Source organism: Nomascus leucogenys, chromosome 6, assembly GCF_006542625.1.
Source record: "Nomascus leucogenys isolate Asia chromosome 6, Asia_NLE_v1, whole genome shotgun sequence".
Classification (NCBI taxonomy): domain Eukaryota; kingdom Metazoa; phylum Chordata; class Mammalia; order Primates; family Hylobatidae; genus Nomascus; species Nomascus leucogenys.
Genome location: NC_044386.1, coordinates 31,160,606 through 31,184,055, shown reverse-complemented (window position 1 = coordinate 31,184,055; position 23,450 = coordinate 31,160,606). Strand labels below are relative to the sequence as shown.

Sequence of the window (23,450 nt, the reverse complement as noted above, 5' to 3'; positions counted from 1 at the left end):
TAAGATACTGCCAAACTGTTTGTTAAAACAGAGTGGGTAGACTATTTTATATTTCCACCAGTAGTATATGAGTGATCTAGTTTCTCCACATCCTCGACAACGTTTGGTGTTGTCACTATTTTTTTTCTTTTAGCCATTCTAATAGATATATAGCAATATCTCATTGTGGCTTTAATTTGCATTTCCCTGATAGCTAATGATGTTGACTAATTTTTCATGTGCTTTTTTGACATCTGGATATCGTCTTCAGTTCTCTTTGTGTATTTTGCTTGTTTTTGTATTGTTACTCTTAAGTTTGGAAATTCTTTTTATATTCTTGATACTAGTCCTTTGTTAAATACATAGTTTGAAAATATTTTCTCCTGGTAGGTAGCTTGTCTTTTCATTCTCCTCAGATGGGCTTTTTCTTTTTAGTAGAAGCTTTCTTGAGATATAATTTGCATACAATTCACTATTTTAATGTGTACAACAATCTGGTGGTTTTTAGCATATGCACAGAGTGGTATGACCACCACCAAAATCAATTTTAGAGCTTTATATCAATCCAAAAATGAAACTCCAGATTTCACATGGGCAGAGAAAATAATTTTAATTTTGATGAGGTCAAATGTATTATTTTTTCTTTTATAGACTGTCTTAGAATTCGTGGCCTAGTCCTTCATCCCAAACATTTTCTCCTATATTTTATTCTAAAAATTTTTATAATTTTACATTTTATGGTTAAGTCCATAATCCATTTTGAGTTAATTTTTATATAAGAAGTAAAGATTAGGTCAAGGTTTTTTTTTTAATTTTTTGCCTGTTAATTCCCAATTACTATAACATCTTAGTTGAGAAGACCATCCTTTCTCCTTTGAATTACTTTGCACGTTTGTCAGTAATCTGTTAGGCATCTTTGTGTGGGTCTATTTCTGAGTTCTCTGTTCTGTTCCATTAATCTATATGTCTATGCCTCCTAACGTAAGCTTTTTATTTTTATTTATTTTTATTTTTTATTGTTTGAGAGGAGTTTTGCTTTTGTTGCCCAGGCTGGAGTACAATGGTGTGATCTCAGTTTACTGCAACCTCCACCTCCCGGATTCAAGCGATTCTCCTGCCTCAGCCTCCCAAGTAGCTGGGATTACAGGTGCCCACCACCACACCAGGCTAATTTTTGTAGTTTTAGTAGAGACGGGGTTTCACCACGTTGGCCAGGCTTGTCTCGAACTCCTGACCTCAGGTGATCCACCCACCTTGGCCTCCCAAAGTGCTGGGATTACAGGCGTAAGCCACCACGCCCAGCCAGATATTTTTAAAAACTTAGTTAAAACAAGTAAGTGAGTTTATTTCCAAAAGAGAGTTAGCAGTATGCACCACCACACCTGGCTCATTTTTGTATTTTTAGTAGAGACGGGGTTTCTTCATGTTGGCCAGGCTGGTCTCAAACTCCTGATCTCAGGTGATCTGCCTGCCTGGGTCTCCCAAAGTGCTGGGATTAAAGGCGTGAGCCACTGTGCCTGAGCTTAACTTAAGCTTTTTAAAATGTAATAGACCTATTGGGGAAATGGGGCTAGTGATATCAGCTCTCTTACCCCTAGGTTGTTAGAAGAAGCAACTACTGTGTTAAAGGCACTAGCTCTGTGAGCTTTAAAGCAACATCTGAATGTAATATATTACTATTGAGAAGAATATAGAGATGTCACTCATTCCCCTTTTACATTTTTTCAGCTTATCTGGTTGGCATTCTCCAATTTTTATATTTGTATTCTGGGAACCATGATTTGTGAGTTACTGCTCAGTTAGGGACATGAGAATGGTCCACTGTATGGAAACTTTGCAGCAAAGTTAGGATTCCTGCCCAGCTTCTATCTGCAGGTCTTTTGCAGGCTTGCTGGATTCCTCCCAGCTTGTGTAGGTTCAGAAAGATAAGATGATTTTAATAAGCAAAATGTAACATCATTATAAAGGAGAGCTGATATCCCCTGGTCACTTGGCAAATGGAAGTAACTTAGAATTGGGCAGTTTGGAATTATCCAGGCTATTCTGAATTCTCAAAAAGCCAGACGTTCATTCTTCTCTCCACACCTTCGTTCATCCTGCTTACTCAGTTAGCTCTCCCCTCTCCTCTGCCTAGTTGCATTCTGCACACCCCCAAAGACCTGCTTACCACCCTGAGAAGTAAGGCTGTTCCATCTTGTTAGGAATAACGCTCAAAATCCTAAGGAAATTCAACACTCAAACAAAGGATTCTTAGCAAAGCAATTTTACTTCTGCGCGGAGGGGTGCCTCCTTGGCCAGTTGCCGTGAGAGCACACCTGAACAAAGGGGCATGAGAGCCTTTATTCCTGAAGCAAGTCCTGCCCCTGTACCCTTTCTCCATTGGCCAGGGTCAGGCTGTATAATCTAAACTAATCCCGGTTGGCTAAACATTTGATTTTTTTTAGATAAGGTGGGCACGTAAAAGAAAGCAGAGAGGAAAGGGGAAGGGGTGTCTGTAATAAGCTAGAAAGTCCTCTTTCTAAATAAGGAAAGGAATGTGAGCTGGTACTGATAATGCCTGGTATTGTGGTATTGTGTCTGGGCATCTAACAAAGGCTAAAAGGAAAAAAAAGGAGAAAAAGGGAAAAAGGAGTGGGGTACTGTGAATAAAAGAATAAAAGATTGATCGGGTTATTTGAACAGAAACCTCATCATATCCCACAATCTGTTTCTCTAGATAGTGAGTCCCTTAATGGCAATAAAGTTGCTTTGACTCATCTCTGTAATTTCTGGGCCTGGCATGGCAATGGGAAACAAACAGGTGCTCACTGAATTCAGTTTACCTTGATCTCTTTTTCCCTTTAAATGCCTCTCATCACTCTTAGTGACATTTAGTCACTTACCATTTGTGTGATTCTGTTTCTTATGGATGGTTTTTGTCTTCTCCAATAAATAAGAGAACATCTTGAGATTAAAAGGCATTATTTGTACCTTATCTTTACCTAGAGAACCCGGCAGTTTCTGAATACATACACAACACCTTATGCCTAATTAAATATCACAGTTTAAGTATATTGAATTCATTATCCCATTTTTGAGAAGAGGACATTCCAGAACTCCTATTTTTAAAGATTGGAGGCTTTAAACTACATGTTAGAGAGGAATTAGAGAGGGAGATACGTAGTAAAAAGCTTTTTTCTTGGGCTAACAACGAATTAGTGGAGTGAAAGAATTAGACAACAAAATTTAGATGCTTAAAATGTATAGTCCAAAAAAGCAAGCTGAACTATGGAGAACAGCATTTCACATTGACCATATTAAGCCAAAAAGAACTGCCTAGGAGACTATAATAGCTTCAAGAGGGCAGAAGTGGGCAGAGGCCCATAGGTGAAGCCAAGACTGGTTTGTCAGTATTGATAACATCACAGAGGTTATGAAGCTTTAGTAAATATCTCTATTGAAAAAATTAACTCAAACTTGAGCCTTTACATAGTTTTTCTAATCTTGGAAGCAGCCTCCCAGTGCAGACTTACTTCTCTTCCTTTGCTTTTCCTGGAAAGCCAGCTGCATGATGTCAGGAAACTCTCGCTGCCCTCACCAGCTGTGACACTATCCCTGACCTCTATCTCTAATTAGATGAGGGAAAAACCAACCAGGCTGCCATCAAGGATCCAGTTAGGGTCCCAGAAAAGAATTTTCAATTTCTGTTATTGTCAAACTTCATTTAACTGGAATGCTTTGGACAACTGAAAGGTTTTGGACAATGGAATTTCTGGCTAATTATAATTTTTTTTTTTTTTTTTTTTTTTTTTTTTGAGACGGAGTCTTGCTCTGTCACCCAGGCTGGAGTGCAGTGGCGCGATCTCGGCTCACTGCAAGCTCTGCCTCCTGGGTTCCTGCCATTCTCCTGCCTCAGCCTCCTGAGTAGCTGGGACTACAGGCGCCAGCCACCATGCCCGGCTAACTTTTTGTATTTTTAGTAGAGATGGGGTTTCACCGTGTTAGCCAGGATGGTCTCGATCTCTTGACCTCGTGATCTGCCTGCCTCAGCCTCCCAAAGTGCTGGGATTACAGCCACCGTGCCCGGCTATAATTTGTTAATTGATGATTAGTCAGAAAACCCTGATTTTAATAACTCCAATTACAAGTACTGAAACATTAACACCTTAATAAGCACATGTTAGTGATTGTGAATCAGTGATTAAGGATTGAGTCTCTTTAGGGACACTATGGGACTTGTCAATGCAGTGACTGAAGGGCAGGACATTGGGTGAATCTGTATTCAAATTGACATCCACCATCTACCATGGAGGTTACTTTTTTAGAAAGTTGATTTAAAAGTTTTTGGTGACATATACATAACAGAAAATTTACCTTTTGAACCATTTTTAAATGTACAGTTCAGTGGCTTTAAGTATATTCTGGTGTTAGGCAACCATCATCACCATCTATCCCTCTCCGGAAGTTTTCCCATCTCCCCAAACCGAAACTGTGTACAAATTAAACAATTTCTCCCGTTTCCCTTTTCCTCCCCAACTCCCACCCTCAGGCAACCAGCATTCTACTTTCTGCCTCTGTGAACTGTACTACACAAGGTACCTCATGTAAATGGAATCATACAGTATTTCTCCTTTTGTGACTGGCTTGTTTCACTTAGTATAACATCCTCAAGATTCATCCATGTTGTAGTATGTGTCCAAATTTCCTTTGTTTATAAGGCTGAACAATATTTCGTTGTATATACGACATTTCATTTATTCATTTATGGACAGGAAGTTACTCTTTAAAATAAATCTCTGTGTCACGATTTACTGATCTCTCTCTCTGTCTCTATTTCTTCCCCTCTCTCTTTGAAAAAGAGAATGAAAAAATACTTGATAAAAATTTCTTAACTGAATTATGCTTTCTTGTCACTTTGTTCTAGTGGGTGAGGCACTAGGCAGCCATTTCACAAGGTGAGGGTGAGGATAAAACAGCCAGGCTGATTAAAGACAAGGCTCTCCCTAATCAGAATTACATAAACCTTAACTGAAAACAAGAGGAATTAGAGTTTTGATCTATTATGGACCTCATCTCTTTAGTTGCAAACAGGATTGAAGAAAACAGAATAATACATACTGTGACTTTACTATGTGGCAAGTACGGTGCTTGACTCCTTTCTTACGGCAATTATGTGAGTCTGACTTTAGATAAAATAGCAAATAACTAGGAGACCCTAGATGGATATCCAAGTGTCTTGAGCTCTAAACCAGTGCTCTACAATACAAATATGTGAGTCGCAATAAAGTCACATAGGTAATTTTCAACTTTCTAGTAGCCAAGTGAAGAAAAGGAAAAAACAGGTGAAATTAATGTTAATACTTTTCTTAGCTCAAGATAATCCAGAATATTATTTCAACATGTAATCAATGTACCTTATTAGTGTGATAGTTCACATTCTTTTTTATCATATCAAGTCTTTGAAATCTAGCCAGCACATCTCATTTTGTATACAGCGCATTTCAAGCTTCCATCGCTGCATGTAGCTGGCAGCCACCATATTGGCCTGGACTTCTCTAGACCAAAGTGTTCTTTGCTTCACCAGAAAGTGCATTCATGTGGCTCTCTGTGTTCAGTCTTTCCCTTTATACTTTATGTGTCAGTAGTTCCTTAACAGAAATGCTGGCTCTTATTTTTGAACCTTTTTACCAGTCAGGTACCATCATAGAAGAATGGCTGGCTTATTACCAAAAGGGTAATTTTTCTCTCCTTGATTTTGCATGTTTCCCTAGGTCTACTTTTCTGCCTTTTAAACAACCAAGAAATCAATGAAAACTCAAATTGCGTAGGTTTATATTTCTAAGTAATTATATAGGTTACTATGTGATTGCTTTTGCTAGAGGAGCAATTTGGATGGTTGGGAGAATAGCCCTTAGTTTTTCTGTTATAAAGTCAGACATTAATAAAAGAATTGGAGAATAAATTTGAATTTTTAACATCACACTCCAGGGACTGTTGTGGGGTCGGGGGAGGGGGGAGGGACAGCATTAGGAGATATACCTAATGCTAAATGACGAGTTAATGGGTGCAGCAAACCAACATGACACATGGATACATATGTAACAAACCTGCACATTGTGCACATGTACCCTAAAACCTAAAGTATAATAAAAAAAAATTGCTTTGGGCAGGATGACCATTTTAAGAATATTGATTCTTCCTATCCATGAACATGGAATGTTTTTTCATTTGTTTGTGTCATCTTTGATTTCTTTGAGCAGTATTTTGTAATTCTTGTAGAGATCTTTCACCTGCATGGTCAGCTGTATTCCTAGGTATTTTATCCTTTTTGTGGCTATTGTGAATGGAATTGCATTCTTAATTTGACTCTCAGCTTGGATGTTGTTGGTATATAGAAATGCTGAACTTTGTACATTGATTTTATATCCTGAGACTTTGCTAAAGTCATTGATCAGATCTAGGAGACAGTGGGGTTTTCTAGGTATAGAATCATATCTGCAAACAGAGATAGAGTTTGACTTCCTCTCTTCTTATTTGGATACCTTTTATTTTCTTTTCTTGCCTGATTGCTTTGGCTAAGACTCCTAGTACTATGTTAAGTAGAATTGGTGGGAGTGAGCATCCTTATCTTCTTCTGGTTCTCAAGGGGAATGCTTCTAGCTTTTGGTCATTTGATATGATGTTAGCTGTGGGTATATCATAGGTGGCTCTTTATATTGTGAGGTATGTTCCTTCAATGCCTAGTCTGTTGAGGATTTTTATCATGGAGGGATGTTGCATTTTATCAAAAGCGTTCTCTGCATCTGTGGAGTTGATCATGTGTATTTTGTTTTTAGTCCAAACAGAACATTTCAAAAGCTGAATGAACATACATACTATTTTTATAATAAGTTGGCATGTAGGACATTTTATTTTTATGAAATTAGATAATTAGAATGAACTGTAAATATGCTTACATGTACACAGGTATGTAATAAGCCCATATATATGTAAATATAACCATATGTAAATATGATCTCTTTCATGTTCTTTAAAAATGAAGTCTCATCAGCATGGAATTACTTCGTTGCTGTCTGTTGAAAGAGCAGATGGTTTCTCAAGGTCTCTATGATATATTCTCTAATTATAGAGAATTTTTACTCTTGACTTTGAGCTTGATTATTGCTGACTCACCAAGTTAACATTTGTCAATCTGGGAGTATGGGAAGAACATAAATGTATTTATGCCCTGCGGTCAAGTTCATGAAATGAAATATCAAGCTGTTATGTGTGAGCTGGGTGTAGCAGCTACAGAGATAGCTGAATTGCAGGCTTCCGACTAACAGACTTGCTGACCTTTTGATGACAGTGGAGAGAGTGCTACTAAATAAGCAGTCCAGTGGGAATCACCCAGAATTTTCTTGCTTCATTTAAAAGTACATATGGTGTAAGGAAGGGATCCAGTTTCAGCTTTCTACATATGGCTAGCCAGTTTTCCCAGCACCATTTATTAAATAGGGAATCCTTTCCCCATTTCTTGTTTTTGTCAGGTTTGTCAAAGATCAGATAGTTGTAGATATGCGGCATCATTTCTGAGGGCTCTGTTCTGTTCCATTGATTTATATCTCTGTTGTGGTACCAGTACCATGCTGTTTTGGTTACTGTAGCCTTGTAGTATAGTTTGAAGTCAGGCAGCGTGATGCCTCCAGCTTTGTTCTTTTGGCTTAGGACCTTATACAAAAATTAATTCAAGATGGATTAAAGACTTACATGTTAGACCTAAAACCATTAAAATCCTACAAGAAAACCTAGGCAATACCATTCAGGACATAGGCGTGGGCAAGGACTTCATGTCTAAAACACCAAAAGCAATGGCAACAAAAGCCAAAATTGACAAATGGGATCTAATTAAACTAAAGAGCTTCTGCACAGCAAAAGAAACTACCATCAGAGTGAACAGGCAACCTACAGAATGGGAGAAAATTTTTGCAACCTACTCATCTGACAAAGGGCTAATATCCAGAATCTACAATGAACTCAAACAAATTTACAAGAAAAAAACAAACAACCCCATCAAAAGGTGGGCAAAGGACATGAACAGACACTTCTCAAAAGAAGACATTTATGCAGCCAAAAAACACATGAAGAAATGCTCATCATCACTGGCCATCAGAGAAATGCAAATCAAAACCACAGTGAGATACCATCTCACACCAGTTAGAATGGCCATCATTAAAAAATCAGGAAACAACAGGTGCTGGAGAGGATGTGGAGAAACAGGAACACTTTTACACTGTTGGTGGGACTGTAAACTAGTTCAACCATTGTGGAAGTCAGTGTGGCGATTCCTCAGGGATCTAGAACTAGAAATACCATTTGACCCAGCCATCCCATTACTGGGTATATACCCAAAGGACTATAAATCATGCTGCTATAAAGACACATGCACACGTATGTTTATTGCGGCACTATTCACAACAGCAAAGACTTGGAACCAACCCAAATGTCCAACAACGATAGACTGGATTAAGAAAATGTGGCACATATACACCATGGAATACTATGCACCCATAAAAAATGATGAGTTCGTGTCCTTTGTAGGGACATGGATGAAACTGGAAAACATCATTCTCAGTAAACTATCGCAAGGACAAAAAACCAAACACCGCATGTTCTCACTCATAGGTGAGAATTGAACAATGAGAACTCATGGACACAGGAAGGGGAACATTACATTCCAGGGACTGTTGTGGGGTGGGGGGAGGGGGGAGGGACAGCATTAGGAGATATACCTAATGCTAAATGACGAGTTAATGGGTGCAGGAAATCAACATGGCACATGGATACATATGTAACAAACCTGCACATTGTGCACATGTACCCTAAAACCTAAAGTATAATAAAAAAAAAAAGTACATATGAAGTTTCCAAGCATAAATAGTGTCTACTTTCCCTCTCAAGTAAATCTTGGTACCTTCAGTTCTCTTAAGAAGATACACATAGGACTCATGGGATTATTTTCTCCAGAACAAGAGTAAATATATGACTTCTCTGAAAATACTATTTTTTGGAAGCCATTGTGGGAAATCAGTCTTATTCCTATGTTAACAGACTGAAGGTAGTAAAAGAGAATTCACTGTTTATTTATACCTTATCAACTTGCTGATCTGAGGGGACAGATTGAATGCTGTCACTTGGAGATGAAAGCAACCCACGCCTAGGATTACGGACTCTGAGAAGAGATAGTGCCTCCAAACATGAAGGGGAGAGTTAAGTCATCATGTCACTTACTTAGGATAATATGGGTTTTGGGTGACAGAAAATCCCACATAAGATTGTTCTACTCAGTAACAATATTTAAAATATTGTTACTGAGTAGAAGGAAATATTCTAAGTGCTGGGGGTAAAAGGAGTGAACAAAACAGACAAAACAGCCCTCTTCTATTCAAGTTGAAAAATACTTTTATTTTTCTCATATATAAATGGAATTTGGAAATAAAACATCCCAGGTTTTATCTCCACAGTCAGGAACCCAGGCTCCTTCTATTGTCTATCTTCTATATTATTCCATCTTCTTCAACATCTGGCATCCACTTTGTTGAAACCATCCACATTCAGGCCAGGAAGGAGGAAAGGAAGAGAAGGGGCTCTGCCTTCCTTTTAAGTTCTGAAAGTTACATGTAGCCCTTCCCCTTGTGTCTTATTGGTCAGAATTCAGCTGCAAGAGAGGCTGGGAAATTTAGTCTATATTCTAGGAAGCCATGCACCCAGAAAAAAATCAAGGAGGAAGAGGGGAAAAACAAATATTGAGGACAATTGGCAGTCTAACACAGTCATCATAAAGGAATGCACAAATTGCCTCAGGCATGTTCAGTATTTGACCTGGTAAGTTTTTAGGACTTCATACAAACAACAGAGAAGGGCTGGGGCCAGTGGGGTAGGGACACTGAGAGGGGGCTCACCTTAGGATAGCCCAGATCTATTTAGACAGCACTATTGATCTATTTAGACAGTACTATTGATCATTTTTTCTTCTTAGGTCAATAGTTAGCCTTAGGTTGGTGTGAACATTAAGAAAAGCCTCTCAAGCAGTTTGCACTCTATTTATTGAGCACATACTATGTTGTAGGTCTTAGTGAGTAATCTCTAAAAGTGCTGCCAGGATGTGTAAGGAGGTAGACACGGAGTTCCAGCATGGTCTTGTCTTTGGAAGGTCCTGCTGAAGCTCAGGACCAGCCCTAAGTAAATGCCAGCATGACTCCCTGGCTGGTCCATCACCTATCTTTCCAAAGATAAAAGGTAACTCCATTTTCCAAGAGACCTCTCTTCCATGTCTCGCCTGCTTCCCTAGTGGCTCTATTTAACCAACAGTATTTCTGGTCCGACAAGATGGAAACTGTCCTTAAGACCAGGGAGAACCCTAAGAAGAAAGCATTCCGTTCTCACTGTATGGTTCCTGGATAAGACTTTGCTCCCCTTCATTTCCATATAGATCATCATAGAATGACAGGCTTATAATATGAAAAGACTTTAGTATTCATTGAATCTCACTTCCTTCCTGAGCTAGTATTCCCTAAAAGTTGTGTTTTTTCCACTGATGTTCCTCAGAACACTAGGTATTAATGGGAGCTCTGAAAACAAACTGGGACTCATTGTCTGGAGAGCTTTGTAAACATGTACTAAATTTCCCAGTAGGAGAGTCGCAATATAGGTAGTCTTTGTTTTATAGGCTGGTAGAAACTTTATACCCTACATGAAATGTAACTGTGCAGAAGTAAACTCTTTTTGAACACTTACAGCAATGGCCAGCTCACCATTGAGGACATAGAAACTGTAAGAAATGTTTTGTGGAGGCTTGGGTGAAGCGTGAAAGTCCCTGAGTTATTCCCCAATCCTCAGTCACTAAGCTAAGGGAAGTGTGTCAGCAGAGTTCTATTGATGTCTAAGCATACTGGGACTCACTATCCACTTGGTCGATTACTTCAGTTTTTGTTATTTTACTTCTGCCCCCAGCAGCCTCCTCCACATCTGGTCTTCATTGTGAGAAATGCATCAGCACATTTCTATCAGAGTGTGGAACGGAAAAAAGTGTGGGGTCAGACCTCAAATCAGTGGAATTACTTTGCATTCCAAGTGTTAAATAGATAATTAACAAAATAATAATGGATTTAATATAAATCCATTATTATATTTAATATAAACATATAAATAACAATGGATTTAATATAAATTCATTATAAATTCTCGACTCATTCAGATTATTGACTCTCTGGAAGGATCTTCAAACATCCTTTTTATTTACATTTGATGTAATTATGTTGGTATTTTGGGAAGAGTCATGTGTCCCAAATGATCTATCAGTTCCATCTTCCTTTTTGACATATTCTGAATGAAGTGAGTGCAGTGTCAGGCAGGACCATCCAGCCTTTGAGAATACATCTCTTTCCTTCTTTTTTTTTTATGTGCTTATACTTTTTGTCTGTACCCTTAAGCTGGGATGTACTTGTTTTGGGGATCTAGCAGTTTCTAACAACTTAGACTCAGGTTGCTTCATTTCTTTCTTTAAAGGCAGATGTTTGTGCTTCAACAGTGGCCAGTTTTGAGAAATGGATAGTCTATTACTCAAATGTAAAAAAATATTTTTTGTTCTCAGTTAGTGAGGTAAACTTTTTGTGGAGTAAACATGGGCTTCCTACGGAGACCCTTCAAATCTACCCAAAGCTGGCCTGGAGAGATGGGCCCCTCTGGCTACACAGCCCTTGTTGCTAATGGATGCACACACCTGCACTGGTGTTCAACTCTGCTGGGGAAGGCCACAATGACCTGCCAAGAAGAGGATCTGGGTGCAAGTGTGTGGTAGTGGCAGGTAGCTCACAATTATGCCTTGGCAGTGGGAAGGTGTGTTTGCCCAACTCAGAGAACATTAGAACTGGAAGAACCCCAGAGATGGTGTCAGGTGGTGGTTTAAAGATGCGCCATATGGTATCCCCTTTGGGGCCACCCAACACACCCCATGACCCCAGCAACTTTAGGGTTCATTCTTTTCTTTACTTTTTGCATAATCTTTGTATGAAGGAAAGGTTCCATGACTCTTAAAAAAATAGGAATTCAATTCAGTGTCTTCATTAGACAGGGGAAGAGACAGTAATATTTGTCCAAGGTCACAGGTGGTTTGGGCCAGGCCAGTAGGCATGGGGAGTGAGCAGCTATCAATAATGGGCCTGGATAGGACCATCTCTCCAGCCCTGAACACTGGGTCCAGAACATCTTCCCTGAGTAGCACTTGTGTGAGTTATATAAAGAAGCAGGATATTGTCTCCAGAAATCTAGTATCAAAAGGTCACCTACCTCCTACTGCACTCATAGACAAATGTTCTTCATGCGTTGCTGAAGACTGGTGGTGACCTGGAGGACTAGGACTCAGCTGGTTTGGGGTCCAACTTCTTCAACAGATGATTTTTTTTTTGAGCTGATCCTTTCCATTCCTCATGCTGAAAATTTCTAGACAGGTGATCCCAGAAACCCCATCCCCATCTCCATGCCACTAAGTTAAATAAGATTCACACTAACCCAGCTAAAATGCTGGTCCTGCTGCTTACTGGCTATGAGACTTTGAATAAACTCTATAATCTCTCTGTGTCTCAGCTTTCTCATTTTAAAATGGCAATAAGATTTACTACATGTTTTAATGTGAGAATTAAGATAAATGATCAAATCCAAGACTGTTTAGCACCAGTTGGGCTCTTGATAGGCACTAGATCCTAGATGGCTGTTAGTGTCTGTGTTGCTGTGTTGTTGCCCAGGTGTCATGTTTCAGCAACCTTGCAGAGGTGGTGACAGAAAGGTGGGACAGTTAGGGTACTGGGTCTCATTTGTCTGGAAGCTGCAGTGTGGGCTGGAGAAGATCAACTTGAGAAGGTCATCTTGGGAGAAGCTGGACCTCAAACAAGGCAGTAGTAATTAGTGGCCAATTTCCAGTTAGTGGTCAACATGGGCTGGGCAGAAATCCTTCTCTGTTGGAAATCTGATATAAGGGTGTAGAAGAGAATCCAGATGAGGGAAGGGTTGGGCTGGAGGCAGAGCCTTGAGCAATTTTCTAAGTAGAATAGGCAGCCTCATTGCTCACACTGGAAACTACTGGCACGTTAAAAAGCACTCCTGAATGTACTGGAAGCTTTGTAATTTCCAGAGTCTTCCGCCATCTATGTTCAATTCCTTTGCTCCCTAGCACTACTCCAGGTTCTCCGTGTGGCTTCGTCAAGGCATGATCCATGCCTGGCTGCAGTGTACACTGACTCAGAGATCAGCAGTAGGTGAGGGCTCTGCCACCTGCAGAATCCCTAAATAGAGCTTTGTGAAGAGCTGCCTGCAGTATTTGGGGAAGGAAAAAGTACTCAGTAAATTGCATTTTCCAGGGATCTTCTAGGACTTCTGCTCTGTTAGTGCTCAGGTATCCTGACCACCTCAGACAACGCTGGATAGACATCTGCACTCTGTTAGCTTCCATTTAGGAAAATCAGTTCTCTGTTCTCTCTCAGCACTGGAAATTTTCCTTACTTAAGCTGCCCATTTGGCTGGATTTCTCTGCTTGAAACAAACATGTCATGGTCTCAGTGGGGAGAATTCCTTAAATGAAAAAAGTCATCAAATGGAAAAAATTGACAAACCTGGCAATTCTTCTTTGCGTGTGGTTCATACATTGGTTCTGATTCATCTTCAGTTCTTTGCTTGTGCATTTGGTATTTACTGGGTGCCACTTTTGCCTGTTATGGTGTTGGGATTGGGGCAAAGGCCAAAGAAGATGTTTTTCTAACCCTTTAGTTGCTTAAAGCCTAATTAGAGAGCCCCTTAAATAACAGGAAATTATAGCAATATAAAAAGTACTCGGATTGAGGTGTGGCCAGAAGCTATGCCAGCTGAGAAGAGGGATCTCTAAACAGAGTGGTGTGTATGATGGAAAATATTGAGGGGAGCTTCCCAGAATCATCAGCCCCTCACCTGACCCAAAGAACTGGCTGTCTTTGTCATCAGCTTTGGAGATAAATGTGTAGGGCTGGTTTCTCGTACTTTCTGAAATTGCTTAGTAGAAACATTTCTTCCATCAAATCTGAGATTTCACTAGAACTTGACAGAGTCAGCGCACATATATACAGTCCTCTTCCCCAGCTCAGTCTTGTTAAGGCCCAGTTCAGATCCTACCACTTCCGCAAAGCTTCTGGCACTATCTATTATATAACTGATACTTCTCTTTGGGAATTACTTGAACCCCAGTGATGACAATTTTTCTTATGTTCATGTCTTATTACCCACAAGTAGATTGGTTGTTGTGTAAAGTCAAGGATCACATCACATACTTCTTTGTCTCTATTCAGGAGAGTAACTCGGGCCTTGCCCAGAAAACCTGTTGTATAAATATTTGTTGTTGCTGTAGTGGAATCACACAGATGGCTGAATCTGTTATTTACTATGTGACTTTAGGAAAATTACCTAATCTTCTTGAGCCTCAAGTTCTTCATCTATAAGAAGGTGATCATAAGAGGGCTTATCTCATAGATTTGTTGGCACAGTTAAATGAGGTATGGTGCTATGAGCTTAGTATAGGACCTGAACTTTAATAAGTGCTTAATGTAGGTTTTGTTGAAAATTTTTAAATAGATATATGCCTTTAGCAGATCCCATCTCTCATTTCCACATTTCCTCCTATATGACTGTTTACTACTGAATAACTACCTATTTGCTGGAAAAATGAAAGTAACTTTAAAGATGTCTTAAAAAAAAAAAAAACTCGTGTCTTAGTTAGCTCAGGCTGCTATAACAAAATGCTATAGACTGGGTGTCCTAAACAGCAGAAATGTATTTCTCACAATTCTAGAGACTTGAAAACCAAGATCAAGTCAAAGATCTCTCTCTCTCTCTCTCTCTCTCTCTCTCTCTCTATATATATATATATATATATATATATATATATTCAGTGCCTATAGAGAGAGAACATGTATATATATAGAGAGAGAGGGAGAAAGAGAGAGAGGAGACAGATGAGGACACAGCAGGAAGATATATACATCTCTGTCTCTCTCTCTCTCTCTCTCTCTCTCTCTATATATATATATATATATATAGGCACTGAATATATATATATATAGAGAGAGAGAGAGAGAGAGATGTATATATCTTCCTGCTGTGTCTTCATGTCTCCTCTCTCTGAGAGAAAGAGAGGGCTCTGATGTCTCTTCCTTTCCTTATAAGGACACAAATCCCATGATGGGGGCTCCACTGTCACAAGCTCATCTCGACCTAACTGCCAACTAAAGGCCCCACCTCCAAATACCATTACCTTGGGGATTAGGGCTTCATCATCTGCGTCTCGGCAGGATGCAAACATTCAGTGCCTAGCAACTCCCTTTTTCAACACTGAGGGATAAAAGGTAGAAAAAGGGGAGAGTAAAGAAGAAGTAAGTAAAGAAAGACAGGACCAAAGGAAGCAGAGAAACTACTTTTTTCTACACCCTTCTCACCCATGACAGCTTCCTGCTAGCACCTAACAGTAGATATCTGAGGGTGGGGACCGAGGCTGCAGCCAGGAGCACAGGGTTCTGCTTTAATGAGGGGCTGTGCACGGCACAGTCTTTGCCTGCTGAGGTGAGCTGAAGCCTCTGTGAGGGGACCGGCACCCAGGGGAGGGATGCTGAGCCTGCGGGGGCCAAGGGAGAAGAAGGGCTAAGGCCCCAAGGGCTTTGTGAGGGCACTGGGTGAGAAAACTGTCTGCCAGTCACCCTCACACACAAGGTCAGGGTGGCATGGAGCAGCCTCCTGGTTAGAACAGACCTGTACCCACCCAGCAAAATAGGAGGGGCCTGAGAGAAAGATGAGACCGAATCCATGTTGACGGGATTCCTGTACTCAGCCCAACCTGTAACAGCCATTTCAGAAAACACCAGCCCACATGGGCTCAAAGGGGGCTGGCTGCTTGGCTTACACAGAGACATTTGAAAGCAGATAGCGGTTTGAAACATTCATGTGAGATTCAAAACGGAAAAAAAGCTGATGGGGGAATGAGGGAGGGGGTTTCAGAAAGTTAGAAACCATTGATAAAATCTTGACATTTCTTAGGGAATTCATGCTTCCCCATGCAAAGTGAGTGGAGAAGGAAACTAGAAAATGGTTCCAGCACAAATGAGGGGTTAACCATCTCCCCATTTTTAAATCTTCACAGGACTTCCCTCCAAAGTTTACATAATCCCGGATTATTTCTCAGAAGTGTTATATGAAAGTACAGCATTATTATTTTGAAGTAAAACTCACAACGCTAGAGTTTGAATTTATTTAGACCTATGATAATGTTTCATTTCTTTTGTCAATATCGCCAAACATGTTCTAACTTCATATGGACAGAGAAACTAAGGAACCAGGAAGGGTTACACACAAATCAGTGTAAGGAACTCCACAGCCTAGGGAGCACCAGGGGGAGAGGGCAGGACATGGTGTTAGTTGTCCCAACTCAGGGTCTGAGGCAGGGCCTCAGGAGGAGGTATAGTTCTAGATGCTTCAGAGAACAGGACCAGAGCTAAGGAGGAGGAATGACAGAGAGGCAGGTTTCAGCTCAATGCAGTCGAGAATTTCCCAATAGAACAAGATGGCCTGTGAGTTGTTGAGTGTCCCCTCCTCCTGCTGGAAGTATTCAAGTTCAGACTGGATGGCCATTACCAGAGATTAGGAAGGGGACATGAGGTTAGCCACTCTGCTTCGATGTTCTGCCCCTGCCAGGGGCCCAGGGTGTAGATGAGGGAGAGGCAGGAAGTGTTTGTGGCTATGATCCTGATAGGAATCTTCAAAGACCCAGGTGCTGCCCTGTATCAGCCCAGGCTTCTTTCTTTACTCTCTTCTGGTCAACCTGTCTTTCCTCGGCTCCCTAAGCCATTCCGAGCCCACTGGAACTTTTTACACTTGCCTTCCACTTGAGTTAAGTACTTGCTTCCTGATGTGTGAAGTAGCCTTTTATTCGTTTTGGTTTTAAACAGACCTCTTTCAAGTTAGAACATACTCCCTACTTACAGTATTCTGGGATTTTGAGAATGATTCCGTGCAGCTACTGTCTGACTTTCTTTATCGTTCTATAGCCTCTCCTAGATTTCGTCTTCCAAACCATGACCCTCATGTATCAAATCCTTTTCATACTAAAACCTGTTAGTCACCTTGATAGCTTTGCTGTCCTTCTTTGGATCTTTTCCACCTCTTTTTGTGCCTTCTTCAAGTGGAGTGCCTGGAACCTTTGGCAGGTTTTCAGCTTATATATACTACAGTTTTATACATGTTTACTCTGTAGGAAACAGTGTGATGTATATTTTTAAAAATGCATGATTTGGGGGCATAGAAAATACTGGATCTTTTACTGACTGATGGGCTGCACAACTCTGGGAAAGTTATTTAACCAGCCACTTTGAGCATCAATTTCCACATTTGCAAAATGGAGAGAAGAATATGTACTTCTGTCATTCATGAGGATAAACAATGTGGCATTTAAAAGCCAGGTATATTGCCTTGCACAGAGTAGGCACTAAATAATTTAGAGGAGGAGAAGAATGAGAAAGTTCCCATTGTTGGTTACATCTTTTCAATAGTGGAAGACATAATTTAATATAATAGGTAAGAAACATTTTTATAAAGTACTTTTTGAACCTCTCAGTAAGATTCAAATTTCTCTTGGTCATATTCATTTAAAGTGATCTATTTCAGTCATGTATGTAAAAACTTGCGTTTATATTATTAAATGTAAATTAAACTTATGGCCTTGCATCTTTACTAACGTAAGTAAATAATATATGAGACATATACAGTGTTAGACCATTGTCTTCTGTTTACTGTTTAGACAGTGTTAACATCTCCCAGAAGCAAGAGCTATGGCGGGAGAAGTGGGAGAGGCACAACTTGCCAGGCAGAAGCCTCTCTCGGCGTTCCATCAGCAAGGAGAGATGGGTGGAGACACTGGTGGTGGCTGACACAAAGATGATTGAATACCACGGGAGTGAGAATGTGGAGTCCTATATCCTCACCATCATGAACATGGTATGGCGGACTACATGGGGGCTGGGGAAGCTGGTGAATAGATGTCATTAGAAATGCTTACATAAATAAATAAGAAAGGCCTTTTTGGGGTCCTTTTAACTTATTTTTATAAATGTATATGTGAATCTAGTACCTGCCTAAGGATGAATATGGATGGAAATCCAGGATAAATTAGTCTTTCCCTTAAAAATGTGTATCCTGGGAACATTTAATAATTTATTAGTTACATATATCTGGTAGGTATTTACCAAGTGACTCAATCCTTTTTGTGTGGCTTTGTCTCATCAATGTATGTCAGTAAACCAAAGGAGTAAACTGAGGCAAAGAACTAGAACATAATTTCCTCAAAGTAGTTAGAAATAGAATTGGAATAAAGTTAATGACTCCTAATTTCAAGCTTTCTCTTTGCATTATTGATGTTTTCTGCCTTCAAGAGGATGTTAGTCCTATTGAGATGGGAAAAGGTATTTGCCTGAGTAACTGATAATAAAAGAGGAGAATACTGTGGGCTGGGTTAAGAAAAGAAAAATATTAATCCCTCAAACACACAGCCAAGCAATCACCCTGAAAGATTGTGTTTAAATATTGTAATGTGGAAGGAGCCGTGGGCATATTTCACTCTTCTTAGCACACCACCAAACATTTCTGACCTATAAGAAAACCTTTATTTTATGTGCATTACAATGCTATTTTCTTCTCTGGTGTTTATTTATTATCTCTTCGTGTGGAGCTAATGGTTTTCTGTTTCTAACCGTAGGTCACTGGGTTGTTCCATAACCCAAGCATTGGCAATGCAATTCACATTATTGTGGTTCGGCTCATTCTACTTGAAGAAGAAGAGGTAACATTTTCCCTTCACTCTTCTGCTATATATCCTCGCACTTCCTACCTCCTTTTTTTCAGGGGAGTTCTTGGTAGACAAGAACGAGGGTACCAGAAAGTATTTGGAAACCCATTGAGAAGGAAAATATTATTTCTGTGTTATTCCCTTGGGAATTCAGTGATACTGAGCGGGATATGGATAACATTTCCAAAATATACATATAGTTGAAATCTCTTGACAGTCATTGTATCTAATAACATACACATGAGACTCACCGCAGTCACTAAAGATGTTCTGCAAAAGAAATAGACTAAATCATGACATGGTTGGATGGTTTCAGTAAAAGGTAAGAAAGACATGGAAATGTTAAACCTTTGATACTATTAATTTACTTCTTGCATATTTAACACAAGTCTCTCAGATTTGAGACCTCTTGTCTATCTGCACGTTTACCTTTGGGGATTTCATCTATTCTCAGAGACTTACATTATATAAATGTAAGTCTTATATAAATGTAAGAGATTTATATGTTATCTATGTCCTGAGACTCTCAATTGATACCTCCAGCCTAGACCTCTGCCTTGAGCTTCAGGCTTGTATCCAATTACTTGAAATCTCCACCTGGAGGTGTCAAAGTCCATTCAATCTTGAAAACTTAATAAATCCAGAATGGAACCTTGATTACTTCCTGCCTAAATAATCTCAATTCTGCCACCTCCATTCCCCAAATCACCACCTTACCCAATAGTACTATTATGCATTGGTTACATAAGCCCAGGAGATATTCTTGATTCCTTTTCTCATATCTTCCACATCCAATAGCAAGGACCGCTGTGGTCTTACTTCCAAAATATGTATCATCTCTGCAGTCACCACATTGGTTTGGCCTTATCATATCTTGCATAGGCTACTGCAGTGAACTCCCAAATGGTTGTTTCCTATTTTCAGCCTTGCCATCAGAATTCATTCTCCATGGATGATCATTTTAAATGCAGCCATGATTGATCATTTTAAATACAAACTGAGGTGCTGCACTGCACAAAACCCTTTAATGTCTTTCTGGTTTTTTTTAGAACAAATTCAAAATTTCTTGCTGTGACCTGTGGAGACTTTCATGATCTTGCCTCCATCTGCGTTTCTGGTCTTTGCTTATGTTACTCTCTTCCTTGTTTCCTACTCTCATACTCACTGTCTTGCACTTGTGGTTCCCAATGCCTGAAACATCCCTCTCCTGGTTCTGCACATGACTGGCACCTTCTCATGCCTTATGCCCTGTGTAAATGCTGCCTCTTCAGAGAGGTCTCAGTGACCAATTTATTCAAAGTAGACCCCTCTTACTGCTTTTCATCACAGAATGATGGCAGTCTCACAATTCATCATGATTCTGTGTATTTGTTTACTCTTTTTTTGCTTATCACAGCCTCTACCAGAATGTGAATTCCAGGAGGGTGGAAGCCATGTGTCTTTATTCTGTTAGATCCCCAACACCTAAAACAGTGCCTGGGACACGAATGAATGAAGTGAAATGTAGTGAATGGTAGGACCAGCCAACTGATGAAATGCCCTTGCAATCTATAGAGCTTAACCAGCAGCTAGGACATGTAAAGAATGGCATCATTCAGCTTCCCATCAGCAAGAGATCTGCAGTCAAAATGCCAAGGGAGGGCTTTTTGTTTTCTTGACAGGAAAAGTCTCCACAATGATGTGTGTTAGATTATTTTTAAAACAATCTGTGGAGTGGGGATCCATTTTTTCTTCTTTCCCCTATAACCCCATCTCCCTTTGTCACCTGAAACCTACTTTGGGTATCTTGGAATACCAATGGGTATGTCATTTCTCTTCATGTGGTCTTTTTATTAAGAAAATGTATCCAAAACTTGGAAAACAGGCAACATGAAAACTATACATCCTTTCGATGTTTAAAGATACCTATCTGGCTCTATGAAAATGTAACTGGTTGTTTACCATTGACTGGGGCACAGATGTGGTAAAGTTAGATGTTGACATGTAGAAAATGATAGGGTACAAGTGGTTTTTGCCTAGTAGAGGTGAAAATGATTTGTGTCCAGCAGAGAAGATAATTCTGAAGATGGTTTTATTGGTTGGCAGAACCAGACCAATAAAAATTGGTATCTAATTTTGTATCTAACTTAGCAATCTCATTCAGCAGTTCTCCCACACTGGCTATAGCTGCATCAGTTTTTTGCATCTGCCTTTGAACTAGCTTTGCCATCTTGCCCATCCCCTCATTAAGGAGCCAAATTATCCTGCCTGTCTCCTCGCTAATGAGTTAAATACATCTTGAACATGTGCTCATTATATATTTGTATGAGAATTGTGTTTTTGACTTCTGAAAAGCATGCTTTGATATCTTGGAGAAAAAAATTTACTTTTTCTTACTGGTTGAGCACATAGGCATTCCTAGATACAAATGTGAAGAAACACAGCATTTTCAGACCAAAAAAAAAAAAAAGAAAAAGAAGAAGAAAGCTACTTCTGGGAGTAAGAAGGAAACATCCTTGAGTTTGAAATGCTGTCATATAAAACAGAAGGAAAAATCTTGACCCTCTGTAATCCCAGCAGCACCACTGGTAGGATTTCATAATGTGGCTTCCATGGATCAGGCCCCTTTAAACGCCGCATCTCTTCATTCCCGAGAAATAATGGCACCAGGGCATCTCCATGGCACGTTGATGCCAGTGAAGTCGTTTGATTGGCCACTGCCCCCTGGCTCCATCACGATCACATTGTTTCTCCTCTTCTCTACCAACCTGGTTTTGCAAGTGTAAAGAGACACACATGACTTGCTTCATGGTCTCTACCTCCCACTTGCCAAATATTATTGTCGTTCAAGCTTTCACGGAGTCTCTAATTGGTACAGAGTTCACAAGTGAACAGCAGAATTGCAGTCCACATTCTCATTTTCCTAATTCCCAGGAAATGGCTCAAGCCATTCTTCACATCTGTGACTAATAAGCAGCTCAACAACAGACAGCAATGATTCCAGCCCTTAACTAATGTCAAGATGGAAGGCACAGGAAGCAGTGTGGGGTTCAGTGCTGTGACTCCTTTGAGCAAGTTGACCTGAGTTCAGCAACTCTAAGGAATTTACATCATTGCTCCATGTTCATTTTTCTTAATCTATAATGAGAAGAGATTTGTGGAACATCAGGCATATGTCACACCTTGTGGTAGCACCAGGGATGCAAATGTGAACACAAGTCCCATTTCCTGATTCTGAGGAACTTTGAGTCTACTGCACAAAAGCACAAAAATAGAAAATTTCAAGTTGAGATTGGCATGAGTATAAAAGTACTGGGATAGGAAAGGGTACTTGGATGTCTAAGCTGGGATTTTAGAAAATAAAAAGGAATTAACTAGTGAGGAAGTGATATGGTTAGGCTAATTGAAACATGGGGGTGGTTTCCCCCATGCTGTTCTTATAACAGTGAGTGAGTTCTTATGAGACCTGATGGTTTAATAAGGGGCTCTTCTCCCTCTGCTCGGCACTTCTCCTTCCTTCCACCTTGTGAAGAAGGTGCCTTGCTTCCCCTTCACCTTCCACCATGATTGTAAGTTTCCTGAGGCCTCCCCAGCCATGCTGAACTGTGAGCCAATTAAACCTCTTTCCCTTATAAATTACCCAGTCTCGCGCAGTTCTTTGTAGCAATGTGAAAATGGACTAACACAGGAAGGAAACTCCAGGTGGAGGGACCTACATGGGCAATGGCTTTATTCTTAAACCAACAATATGCATATGAGAGGCAGTGGACATATCACTGATGTTGGACCACACAATGGGAGGTTGAGAAGTCTTGCTGTGATACAAATGAAACAAAGTGATTGTGCTGGAGACAGGAGAGAAAGCAGCCAATCAAAACCTGCCCACCTCCACTCGCACTTCGGTTTGTCCGGTGTTGCTCATGTCTGCACGTGACATTATCATCCTTTCAGTTGCAGAGGCCAGAAATCTGGATGCATTGATGATACCTCCTTCTCTCCCTCCTATGTCAAGTCTGTTATCAGGTACTGACCATTTATCTGACCATCTCCATTAATATCACTTCAACAAGCTACAGTTATCTCTTTTCTGGACTATAGTGGCATATACTTTCTGGTCTACTCAAAACCAGTTGGATTTCTTTTCATCTTGTTTCCTCAGTGTAGTCAGGATAATCTGAAAATGGTAATCTGATCATATCCACCCTCCTGCCACCCTTTCTCCAACCCCCACACCTGGCTTAGTTTAGTCCAGTGGTTTTCTGATTCCCTTTCTCATCTCTCGATATTCCTGCCTTTGCTCTTGAGGGGTAGCAATAGTCTTATTCATCAGGCTTTCAAGGCCTGCCTCTGGTCTTGTTGTTGCCTGGACTGTCTTCTCGTCTTCGCTTAGTTAACAGCCTAATCTCTCAGATCACAGCTCCAGTGTCACTTCCTTGGATAAGCCTTTCCTGACCCCCTTTCCTAGTAATATTCTGTTATTGACTCCCATAAAACTACATTTCTCCTCCACACTATGTTTCACACTTGTAATCTGAGATCTGTTTGATCGATACAGTTTCCTCAATTAGTATGTAAGACTTAAGAGCAGAGGCTGAGTTTGGTGTTGCTCACTGGTATATAATAG

The 23,450-nt window shown here is 40.1% G+C and overlaps 1 protein-coding gene across 2 annotated transcripts in view; it reads left to right on the top strand.

Moving 5' to 3' along the window:
* ADAMTS12 (ADAM metallopeptidase with thrombospondin type 1 motif 12) overlaps window positions 1-23,450 on the top strand; it is a 349,097-nt gene that overhangs the window by 177,256 nt on the left and 148,391 nt on the right. For both annotated transcript variants that reach the window (XM_012501615.2, XM_012501616.2), the window contains exons 4-5: window positions 17,804-18,000; window positions 18,758-18,841. In XM_012501615.2, the coding sequence (XP_012357069.2) occupies window positions 17,804-18,000; window positions 18,758-18,841 (281 nt within the window). The remainder of the gene's footprint in view (window positions 1-17,803; window positions 18,001-18,757; window positions 18,842-23,450) is intronic.